The sequence below is a fragment of the Pan troglodytes genome, chromosome 19 (assembly GCF_028858775.2).
Source record: "Pan troglodytes isolate AG18354 chromosome 19, NHGRI_mPanTro3-v2.0_pri, whole genome shotgun sequence".
NCBI classification, from domain to species: domain Eukaryota; kingdom Metazoa; phylum Chordata; class Mammalia; order Primates; family Hominidae; genus Pan; species Pan troglodytes.
In genome coordinates this window covers 15,923,065-15,934,852 of record NC_072417.2, presented here as the reverse complement: position 1 = coordinate 15,934,852, position 11,788 = coordinate 15,923,065, and the positions used below count along the sequence as shown (strand labels likewise).

The 11,788-nt window shown below is 43.4% G+C and overlaps 1 protein-coding gene across 3 annotated transcripts in view; it reads left to right on the top strand.

The window, feature by feature from the left end:
• Positions 1-336: 336 nt before the first annotated feature.
• NUP88 (nucleoporin 88) overlaps positions 337-11,788 on the top strand; it is a 32,714-nt gene continuing 21,262 nt past the window's right edge. Inside the window, exons 1-6 of one of the 3 annotated variants that reach the window (XM_016930697.4) lie at positions 337-659; positions 1,878-2,001; positions 3,348-3,517; positions 5,871-5,996; positions 9,211-9,297; positions 11,083-11,259. In XM_016930697.4, coding sequence (XP_016786186.2) covers positions 3,444-3,517; positions 5,871-5,996; positions 9,211-9,297; positions 11,083-11,259 — 464 coding nt within the window. In that variant the 5' untranslated portion in view covers positions 337-659; positions 1,878-2,001; positions 3,348-3,443. 3 annotated transcript variants of the gene reach the window in all.

The window sequence follows — 11,788 nt, the reverse complement described above, 5'->3', positions numbered from 1 at the left end:
GGGAGATAAGTCTTGAGGGAAAGTTCTGGATGCCTGGGTTTACCCAGATGGAGGTGTCCAATAGGCAATTAGATAAAAATGTCTCAGGCTCTCCCCAGGTGCTAGATTTCCAGCAGCACCACCATTCCGTTGACTTCTCGTCCCGCCCCCTTGGGCTTCAGAAATAATGGTGATTGGCTTTCCCTTGGTGACGCCCCTGCTTGGTGGGCTGGCCTCGCCTTCGCCCCCCGACCTGGCACGAGCCTCTCGAGCTTCCGGGCCGTCTGCTCGGTGATTGGCCGAAACAGTGAGTGGACGGCCGCGGATTGGCTGTGCTCAGCGGCGGGCTGAGCAACTGGAGTGAGGGGAGCAGTTGGGCCAAGATGGCGGCCGCCGAGGGAGCGGTGGGCGACGGCGAGCTGTGGCAGACCTGGCTTCCTAACCACGTCGTGTTCTTGCGGCTCCGGGAGGGACTGAAAAACCAGAGTCCAACCGAAGCTGAGAAACCAGCTTCTTCGTCGTTGCCTTCGTCGCCGCCGCCGCAGTTGCTGACGAGAAACGTGGTCTTTGGCCTCGGCGGAGAGCTTTTCCTGTGGGACGGAGAAGACAGCTCCTTCTTAGTCGTTCGCCTTCGGGGCCCCGGCGGCGGCGGCGAAGAGCCCGCCCTGTCCCAGTACCAGGTAGTGCCAGGCCGATCTTGGAAGTGACCCTCACCGGGATCTGAACCAGTCTTTTTGTTCCTTGCCCCTCTTGGCTGTTTTTCATCTTGTGGCGGGCGTTCCAGCGGATTGACTCCGACGCTGCCATACGCGGTCGCGGGGACTCGGGCTCTCTCGATGCTTACGGCCTGGAGGCCTGGGAGGAAGGAAAGGGTCATTGAATATTCAGTAAAAATACTAGTGACGGATGAGTGCTCTGGAGAAAAACAAAGCGGGCTAAAGGGGTTGAGAACGAGTGGGCGGAGTTGCTATTTTTAGTTTCGTCGAGAGAAACCTGTTTCCTGATGTGACGCTTATGATAGGTATAGATCGTAACTTTCTCTTGCGTTGTGCACAGCAAGTCAGGTAGCAGGTTTCAAAGCACCACGTTTCATGCTTGACATGGAGGGGGAAGTCTCTGTTAATTCTTACCCCCGTAACGCCCGCTTTAGAAAATAAAGCCATGCCCAAAATGGGGATTTTTGTTTTTGATTAGCCGACAGCATGTGAAAATGGGTGTGATCCAGAAAGTATTACACACTTGCCGTGATCAAATATTGGTTTATGGAAATGTTTATTTGTAATACACAGATTCTCTTAAAGATGAAAAAGAGCTTGGTACTCATTCTAAGGTATGACATCTGTTGTGTGCCCGGTCCAATTCTTGTTACCGAGAAGTGATTTAATTTTAATAAGACGCTAGCAATGCTTCTGCAGTTTTGAAAATAGGGCAGGAGTCTACAGTCTACTTATTTACCCAATTTCAGTTAAAAAGAATTATGAAGGCCGGGCGCGGTGGCTCACGCCTGCAATCCCAACACTGGGAGGCAGAGGCAGGTGGATCACCTGAAGTCAGGAATTCGAGACCAGCCTGGCCAACAAGGTGAAACCCCGTCTCTACTAAAAATACAAAAATTAGCCAGGTGTAGTGGCGCGCCCTTGTAATCCCAGCTACTCAGGTGCCTGAGGCAGGAGAATCGCTTGAACCTGGGAGGAGGAGGTTGCAGTGAGCTGAGATCACGCCACTGCACTACAGCCTGGGCAACAGAGCAAGACTGTGTCTCAAAAAATAATAATAATAATTACCAAATGTGCAGCACGCAGTATTCTAATAACATTCTATACTGCTATGTAGCATTTGACATAATCATAACTTAATTATTTATAATTATTTTGTGTCTTTTTTTTTTTTTTTTTGAGATGGAGTTTCGCTCTTGTTGCCCAGGCTGGAGTGCAATGGCGCCATCTCGGCTCACCGCAACCTCCACCTTCCAGTTTCAAGCGATTCTTCTGCCTCAGCCCCCCCGAGTAGCTGGGATTACAGGTATCTGCCACCACGCCCGACTTAATTTTTGTGTTTTTAGTAGAGACGGGGTTTCGCCATGTTGGCCAGGCTGGTCTTGAACTCCTGACCTCATGATCTGCTCGCTTCGGCCTCCCAAAGTGTTGGGATTACAGGCGTGAGCCACTGCGCCCGGCTGTTTTTGTTTTGTTTTGTTTTGTTTTGAGGCAGGATCTCGCTCTGTTGCCCAGGCTGGAGTGCAGTGGTGCAATCTCAGCTAACTGCAACCTCCACCTCATGGATTCAAGCGATTCTCCTGCCTCAGCCTCTTGAGTAGTTGGGATTACAGGCCCACTCCACCGTTCCCGGCTACTTTTTGTATTTTTAGTGGAGACGGGGTTTCACCATGTTAACCAGGCTGATCTGGAACTCCTGGCCTCAGGTGATCCACCCGTCTTGGCCTCCCAAAGTGCTGGCATTTCAGCCGTGAGCCATGGCACTCTGCCTCTGTCTTCTTTTCTAGACTGTAAGCTCCAAGGCAGGGGCTGGGTCTGCCGTTGTCATTTTTTAAAAATGTATTTTATTTTTTATTTTTGAAATGGGGTCTTTCTCTGTTGCCCAGGCTGGAGTGCAGTGGTGTGATCACGGCTCATTGGAGCCTCTACTGTCAGGGGTCGAGTGATCCTCCCACCTCAGCCCCTGGAAGTAGCTGGGACTACAGGCATGTGCCACCACGCCTGGCTATTTACTTATTTTTGTATGTCCAGCATACAAAAATGCTGGAGTGCCCAGAATTTATAAGCTTTCAGTAAATATTGGTGACTATCTCAATAACCTTCACTCCTCCAAAATCTCAAAACCTTAGAGATGGGGAAGAAAGCAGCTTATCATGAGTTGTAACTTTGGATGTTAAAAGCAAGCATGAGTAAGCTGGGTGTGGTAGCTGTAGCCTATAATCAGCACTTTAGGAGGCCAAGGTGGAGGCAGGTGGATCTTGTGAGCACAGGAACAGGTGTTCAGACCAGCCTGGGCAACATGACGAAACCCCCATCTCTACAAAAAAACCTTTTTAATTAGCTGGGAGTGATGGTGCACACCTGTAGTCCCAGCTCCTCTGGAAGCTGAGGTGGGGAGGACACTTGAACCCCCATAGTAAAGTCTGCAGTGGGCTGCCACTGCACTCCAGCCTGGGTGACAGCAAGACTCTGTCTCAAAAAAAAAAAAAAAAAAAAAAAAATTTGTGAGTTAATGGTACAAGTGTGAGTACTTATCCAGAGTTTTATTATCCTATAATTGTAGTAAACTAAAGTATTACTGTGATTTCAAGTAACTGCCACCTATATTTATATTAAAATTAACTATGTTGACTGGTTTGCTCTAATTTTCAGAGATTGCTTTGCATAAATCCACCCCTGTTTGAAATCTATCAAGTCTTGTTAAGCCCAACACAACATCATGTAGCACTTATAGGAATAAAAGGACTTATGGTATTAGAATTACCTAAAAGATGGGGGAAGAATTCTGAATTTGAAGGTGGAAAATCAACAGTGAATTGTAGGTAAGTTGTATACTATTTATCTGTATAATTTATTATATATACAGAAAATTGTTCAAGACTAGTGGTTCTTAAGCATGTTTAGTATACTACTCTTAAAACATTAAAACACTCCTCGTGGTCTGCAGACTGGCTTCTGTGTTATCAATGTTTATAGTATATGTGTAATTGATTGTACTTTATTCTGCCTGAAGTACCACATTGCTGACTCATTTGAGGCTAGGCCATTCTTTCGATTAGGTAGAAGTAAGATTTTGTAAAACCAGTTATCTGTCAGCCAGAAGTTTGCCAGAAGTGTAAGTATTTTATATGTGTGTGTGTGTGTGTATATATATATATATTTTTTTTTTTTGAGATGGAGTCTTGCTCTGTCACCCAGGCTGGAGTGCAGTGGCACAATCTCGACTCACTGCAAGCTCCACCTCCTGGATTCAAGCGATTCTTCTGCCTCAGCCTCCCGAGTAACTGGGATTACAGGCAAGCGCTACCATGCCCAGCTAATTTTTGTATTTTTAGTAGAGACGGGGTTTCACCATGTTGACCAAGCTGGTCTTGAACTCCTGACCTCAAGTGATCCACCCACCTTAGCCTCCCAAAGTGCCGGGGTTATAGGTGTGAGCCACCGCACCTGGCCTATTTTTATATAATTTCTTTTTCAACAAATCCAGAAAAGTGAATCTGAAAGATCTACTGAAAAGAGTACAGATGCTTTTCAACTTACGATTGGGTTATGTCCCGATAAACCCAGTGTAAGTTGAAAATGCATTTATTGCTGACAACACAGCAGAGGATCCCCAATTTAGGATGGTTCAACGTAGGATTTTTCAACATTATGATGGGTAACCCCATCATAAGTCGTAAGGAGCTCCTCAATTTATGTTGGCTTATGTACTGGTAAACCCATTGTAAAGTTGGGGATCATCTGTATAAGGTAGAAACTGCTTTTAGCTCCACAACTTATAAGTTGAGTCCCCTTAAACTGTTTACCTTCTAAATCTGTTTCCTCATTTTAAAAATAGGATTGATAATATCTGCCCTTGTAATTTCCTTACAGGGTTAGTAAAAAGATCAAATGAGATACTATATCTGAAAACACTTGTACTGTATAAATATGTATCAATCCTAAGTCAAACCATCCTAAAATGTATATATACGTATGAAATATGCTATAATTTGGAGCCAGGCATGATGGCTCACGCCTGTAATCCCAGCACTTTGGGAGGCCGAGGCAGGTGGATCACCTGAGCTCAGGAGCTTGAGACCACCCTGGGCAACATGGTGAAACCTCATTTCTACTAAAATACAAAAACTAAGCGGGGTGCGGTGGCACACGCCTGTAGTCCCAGCTACTCAGGAGGTTAAGGCCCAAGTATTGATTAAATCCAGGAGGCGGAGGTTGCAGTGAGCAAAGATCACGCCACTGCACTCCAGCTTGGGCCACAGAGTGAGACTTCATCTCAAATAAATAAATAAAATTTAAATAAATAAATTATTAAAATAAATAAATTATTTATTTATTTTGAGACAGAGTCTGGCTCTGTAGCCCAAGCTGGAGTGCAGTGGCGTGATCTCAGCTCACTGCAACCTCCTCAGCCCGGGCTGGAGTGCAGTGGCACGAGCTCAGCTCACTGCAGCCTCCGCCTCCTGGGTTCCAGCGATTCTTCTGCCTCAGCCTCACGGGTAACTGGGGTTACGGGCACGTGCCACCACGCTTGCCTAATTCTTGTATTTTTAGTGGAGACGGGGTTTTACCATGTTGGCCAGGCTGGTCTCAAACTCCTGACCTCAGGTGATCCACCTGCCTTGGCCTCCCAAAGTGCTAAGATAGGCGTGAGCCATTGCGCCCAGCCAATGTGCTATAATTTAGAAGATATTTTTATTTCAATTCTTTGATATTGATTGAATAGATGCCTTGAATGCCCTCTCAGCATGATTTCAGGGAAATAAATCTGAAGGAAAGAGAATCAAAGAGTGTTAAAATAGAAATTTCTTCAGGGCCTGGCGTGGTTGCTCATGCCTGTAATCCCAGCACTTTGCGAGGCCGAGGTGGGCAGATCACCTGAGGTCGGGAGTTTGAGACCAGCCTGACCAACATGGAGAAACCCCCTCTCTACTGAAAATACAAAGTTAGCTGGGCGAGATGGCAGGTGCCTGTAATCCCAGCTACTTGAAAGACTGAGGCAGGAGAATCACTTGAACCTGGGAGGCAGAGGTTGCAGTGAGCCGAGATTGTGCCGTTACACTCCAGCCTGGGCAACAAGAGAGAAACTCCATCTGCAAAAAAAAAGAAGTTCCTTTAGAAGATTTTCATCCAAGTTGTACAAAATGTTTTGGAAAATTATTATCTTTATTTTAGTACCACTCCAGTTGCTGAGAGATTTTTCACCAGTTCCACCTCTCTGACTCTAAAGCATGCTGCATGGTATCCAAGTGAAATCCTGGATCCCCACGTAGTGCTGTTAACATCAGACAACGTAATCAGGTAAATTTTATTTCTCTCTCTTGAAGCCTTGCGAGTGGGAAAGCTCTGTTTCTGTTTGCCAATTAACAGCTCAACATAGAACGAAGTGAGTCATTGAATGAGTCAGTGCTTTTATTGGATGGCTGTTGTAACCCATTCTCAATCATAAGAATTGCCTAACTGCTCTAACTTACCACTATTCCTTCTCAACTAGTCTTCCTGCCTCCAGGTATCTCCTCTCCTAATCTGACACCTTAGAATAATCTTTCCAAAACTCTTTCATCATTGTCACCCTTTTGGTAATAATGTAGCATAAAGGAAAGAGAATGTAAGTGTAAATTGAGAGATTTGAATTATTGTCCCACCTCCTTTTCTGTTATCTTTGAGATCTTGAGCTTTTTAGGGGTTGGGGGGCTCAGTTTCCAATCTTTTAAATTGAGCAGGTTTGATTCAATAGTTTCTAAAGCCCCTTCCAAGCTTTGCACTCTATGATTAAATGCCCTAATGCTACGTAGATTTCTACTCTATTATCAGCTAACTTTCTGGATCGGCCTTATGTAAAAAGTTATTGGGGGGACTCGGCAGAGGTACAGATACCTTCAGTTTTATTTTTCGTAATCACTGCTTTTAACTGTGCTCTACTAAATCTTCCTTCACAGCTGAATGACTCACCCCTTAATGATGTCTTATACAGATCCCCATAGCTTTCTCGTTACTTCTAGTTATGAAAACAGTGTGTCCAGTTTAAAACTCATCTTGGCCGGTTGCAGTGGCTCACACCTGTAATCCCAGCACTTTGGGAGGCCGAGGTGGGAGGATCATTTGAGCCCCTGAGTTCGAGACCAATGTGGGCAATACAGTGAGATCCTGTCTCTGCAAAAAAATTAGCTGGGCATAATGGCATGTGCCGGTAGTCCCAGCTACTCAGGAGACTGAGGTAGGAAGATTGCAGCCTGGGTGACAGAGTAAAACCCTGTCTAAAGAAAATAAGAATGTCAAAAGCTATTTGATCTCAAATCTTTCACAACTATGTCCTGGCCCTTTTGTAGGTCAGACCTGTGTTTTGTGGAATCAGAAGTGATTGGAGAGTGTGCGGTCTGCTCTTTCACTCTTCCTGTTATCCCAGCACTTTGGAGCATAGGGTGAAGTGTAAGGAATGGGCTGCCCCCTCCTTCCTCCAAATCTAACTCCTTCAGTGTGGGGTAGGGGAGTGGGACAGGTGAGGTAGAGATCTTACCGAACTGGTAGCCTGTGAGTGATGGGGAAGTATGCCTGATCTTGTTTGAATCTCGTTCCATCTGTCACTAGTGAACTCTGTTGATGTGGTAGTCTCTGCATAGATGGTGTGTTTGTGTGTGTGTATGTTGGGGCGGGGGGTGGTGGTGGAGGGCAGTGTTGAACTTCCAGCTCCCCCCATCACTGAGGAGCTCTGGCTCCCATTGGCTCCTGTCAGTTCTCTATGCCCTGAATCTTCTCTCAAGATGGGGTACAGTATACCTTATCTGCAGGGTGTGTGTTCCAAGACCCCCCAGTGAATGCCTGAAACTGTAGATAGTACTGAATGTGATACGTGTGTATTGCTATGTTTTTTCGATCTTATAACTGAGACAGCTACTAAGTGACTAAGGGGCATTCAGCTAGGAAATGCACCAGTCTCTCTTATTACAGGTACCTCCACATCTGGCTGTTTCCTAGAGCCTTCCCTGCCCACCCATTTGGCTTTAGAGTTCAGGGCAGAGAAAGAGGAGAGGGAAAATCTTCCCATTACAAACATTATACTGTACTCCTAAGGAATCTTTGACATCCTCTCTTCTTAGTCTTCCTTTTATATGCTATGATGGAAAAGGAGATGGTGGGAAGATAGCATAGGTACAGTTCTTAAGCCCCAAAGGAAGTATCTGGCCCCAAATATTGAAGGTTCTTTTTTAAAATATGTGGTATTTAACACTTCTGTTTTCCTAAGCTTTGGAGATTTTGGGCAGTTTCAGAGCAAAAGGAAATTTTCACCGAATGCCCTGTTGCACCTTCTTTTTCTTTCACTGTTCCCCAATACAACATTATTGTCTAGTATTTATGTGTATTTTGAAGTTAGTAACGCTTGTAGGAACCTAGGAAGACCGTAATAAATGTGTATTCAAATGGATCAAGTTATCATTAAAAATTTATTAAATACTTAATGTGGCATTTTATTGATATTGGAAGAAACCAAGTTAAAAAATTCTTAGTGGCGTCAGACAAAATAAGTGATTATAAGGGACATTGGATTTCTAAAATGACATTACTGGCCTTTTGAAAATTCCCTTTTTCACAATAGCCTTATATGCTGTGAAATGTAGGTTACTTTAAATTAAAATAATTTTGGTTAAAAAATTCAATATTATACTTTCCCTTGAAAATAGAGATGATACGATATTGGGTTTGTTTGTTTGGTTTTTTTTTTTTTTTTTTTGAAATGGAGTCTCACTCTGTCGCCCAGGCTGGAGTGCAGTGGCGTGATCTTGGCTCACTCCAGCCTCCAGCTCACTGCAACCTCCACCTCCCAGGTTCAAGCGATTCTCCTGCCTCCCGAGTAGCTGGGATTACAGGTGTGTGCCACCACACCCAAATAATTTTTGTATTTTTAGTAGAAACGGGGTTTCATCATGTTGGCCAGGCTGGTCACGAACTCCTGACCTCAAGTGATCTGCTCACCTCGGCCTCCCAAAGTGCTAGGATTACAGGTGTGAGCCACCGTGCTTGGCCAATATTGGGTTTTTATATAACAAACACATAAGTAGATTTGCAGGCTAAATATCACTCACTCTGTCAGCCAGTTGGCATATAAAGAATAAGATACAGTTCTTTCTCTGGTGGGATTTGGTGTCCAATAGGCAGAGATAGATGTGTGTAGTTGAAGGAAAACTGGCAAGCTTAGGGGCAATAGTGAGATGACTGGACAAGGCGAGTATAGCTAAGGGCTCAGGACGGAAGTGACAGAGGTGCGATGGTATGGAATAGGCTGTTAAAGGGTATTGGTAAGGATAGAGAACATTTCTTCAGGTCCCAATGAAACTCCCTTATGTAGTTAAAGAATAAATGAAGTAGACTACTTTGCAACAGCAAGATTTTTGCAAAGAAATAGTTGTGATAAGTGTTAGAAAATTCTCAAGAACTGACTAGATGGAGAGGAAAAGTGCAGTTTTGGGAAATAAAAACAGAATTTTAAGTGCTGGTTTTCTTCTCTTTTGGTTGCTAGAATTTACTCACTACGTGAGCCGCAGACACCCACTAACGTGATTATACTTTCAGAAGCCGAAGAGGAAAGTCTAGTACTCAATAAAGGGTAAGTTTTTATTTGAGTCTTGAAATGGTTTTTTAATTAGCTTATTGGGATTATAAATGCAATTTTAACAGGTTGCAAGGTTTTTCAGAGGTGACTAGCATGCTTTTGGTAATGTGAGAAGTAAGTGTATTTTTAGTAGAACAGGGATTCGTCGTGTTGGCCAGGCTGGTCTGGAACTCCTAGGCTCAAGTGATCCTGCTCGTCTCAGCCTCCCAAGGTGCTGGAATTACAGGCCTGAGCCACCATTCATTTCTTTATCACCTTTCTATGTGATGAAGAAACTAAGATAATATCTTGCATTGATGTTTGCTCTCTCAACTATATGAAATTGTGATTTCATTTTAACCATATTTGTTAACTTTGTATTGAACTAGAATCTTCCTGAATAACTACAGTAAATTTTAAATATAAAAACAGCATGGTTTTATGATTTGCCTTCTTGATATACATGTAATGTATATTTGCTGTAGAAAATTGAGAAAAATAGATCAAAGTATTAAGAAAATGAAAATCTTTTGTAATCTCCTATAGCTATAGCCTGTTTCAATACAGCACCCAAAGTTTAATCACATCATTCTACTTTAATCTAAGTTTAATCAGATCAGTTTAATCAGATCATTCTACTTCCCTGCTCTCCATACCCCGTTGATTTCCCAGAGTCTTTACCTATAAAGGGTCCACAGGTATGCCACCTGATTGCCTTTCCAGCTTCATTCCTCCCTCTGTGCCCTGGCTCTCTGGGCTCCAGGCACCTTGGCCTCCTTGCCATTCCACTGACATTAAGCACTTCTACCTTAGAGCATTTGCTCTCCACCTCAACTGCTCCTTCCCTAGTTAACCACAGACTTGCTCTCTTACTTCCTTCAGATCTTTGCTCAAATATCTTATCAGAGTCTTTCCTATACCAAGTAGTCTAAAGTAGCACCTCCATCAATACCCTCTTACCCTACTTTATTTTTCATGATATTTTCTGAGTTTATGTTCCATCTTTATTTCTTCTCTTTTTGTGGTATTTCTCTCTCTAGAGGGCAGGGCATTTGTTTAATTCACTGACATATTCCCAGACCCTAGAAAAGTACCTGGCACAGAGTAGGTGCTTTGCGAGTATTTGCAGAACTTACGGATCCCGCTGCTCAGAGACAACTGTTGATGTTTTCATGTTTTCTTTTTGCATTTATGTGTGTGTATATAATAAATTTTTGCTATTTGTATATCTGTGTATTTAAACTATTTAAGATGAGAGTAGAACCAAATAATTTTATGGCCAGCTTTTTTCACTTAATTTCATGAGAATTTTTTTTTTTTTTTTTTTTTTTTTTTGAGACGGAGTTTCGCTCTTGTCGCCCAGGCTGGAGTGCAATGGCACAGTCTCGGCTCACTGCAACCTCCGCCTCCCAGGTTCAAGCAATTCTCCTGCCTTAGCCTCCCAAGTAGCTGGGATTACAGGCACCTGCCACCATGCCCAACTAATTTTTGTATTTTTAGTAGAGATGGGGTTTCACCATGTTGGCCAGGCTGGTCTCGAACTCCTGACCTCAGGTGATCCACGCACCTCGGCCTCCCAAATTGCTGGGATTACAGGCATGAGCCACTGCACCCAGCTGAGAATTTTTAAATGTTAACATTCTTCATAATCATTTTTTGTCTTTTCAGTCCATTGCCTACAAATTCCATACATACCCACCTCCTGTTATTAGACATTTTGTGTTTTTGTTTTGTTTTGTTTTTCTTTTTACTTTTTGTTGTTTTTGTTTTTAACAAGTTGGTTTTTACATCTCTTTCCAGAAGGGCGTATACCGCATCTCTAGGAGAGACAGCAGTTGCATTTGACTTTGGGCCATTGGCAGCAGTCCCAAAGACTCTATTTGGACAAAACGGCAAAGATGAAGTAGTGGCATACCCACTGTACATCTTATATGAAAATGGAGAGACTTTCCTGACATACATCAGTCTGTTACACAGGTAAGTTGAGGTGGTCACCCACCTGAAATGAAAACTCAGTTTGGGCTCCAGTAGAGATCATTGAGGCTGGACTTGGGAGCCATGTTTTTGAGTCTGTGGAAATGTTGCAGCCTTCACATGCTTGGCTTGCATATTTTTGAGAAAGAGTTAGTACAGGTCATTTGGCCTTTCATTTCTTCATATTATTTGGGTAAGTTCTATAGAATTCTTGGATAATCACTTATGATAGGCCTGGATTTGTGTTCACAAATTCTAGTTATCCGAACAAGTGCTTATTGTTTATCTTTTATGAACAAGACACCACGTAGGCGTGGTAATCTGGTATCTTATGTCCCAGTTGTGGGGAGAAAGATACATACATATGAAAAAATACTATCCATACCACAGTATTGGTACACAGACAGTAAGAACCCTGAGGAAGGAGAGATCATTCTGACTGGGAGGTTAAGGAAATTTTCGTAGAGAAGGAGTGGTGTCATGTGTGACTTAAAGGTCTCATTCAGGATTAAATGAAGTATCAAGGAAGAGT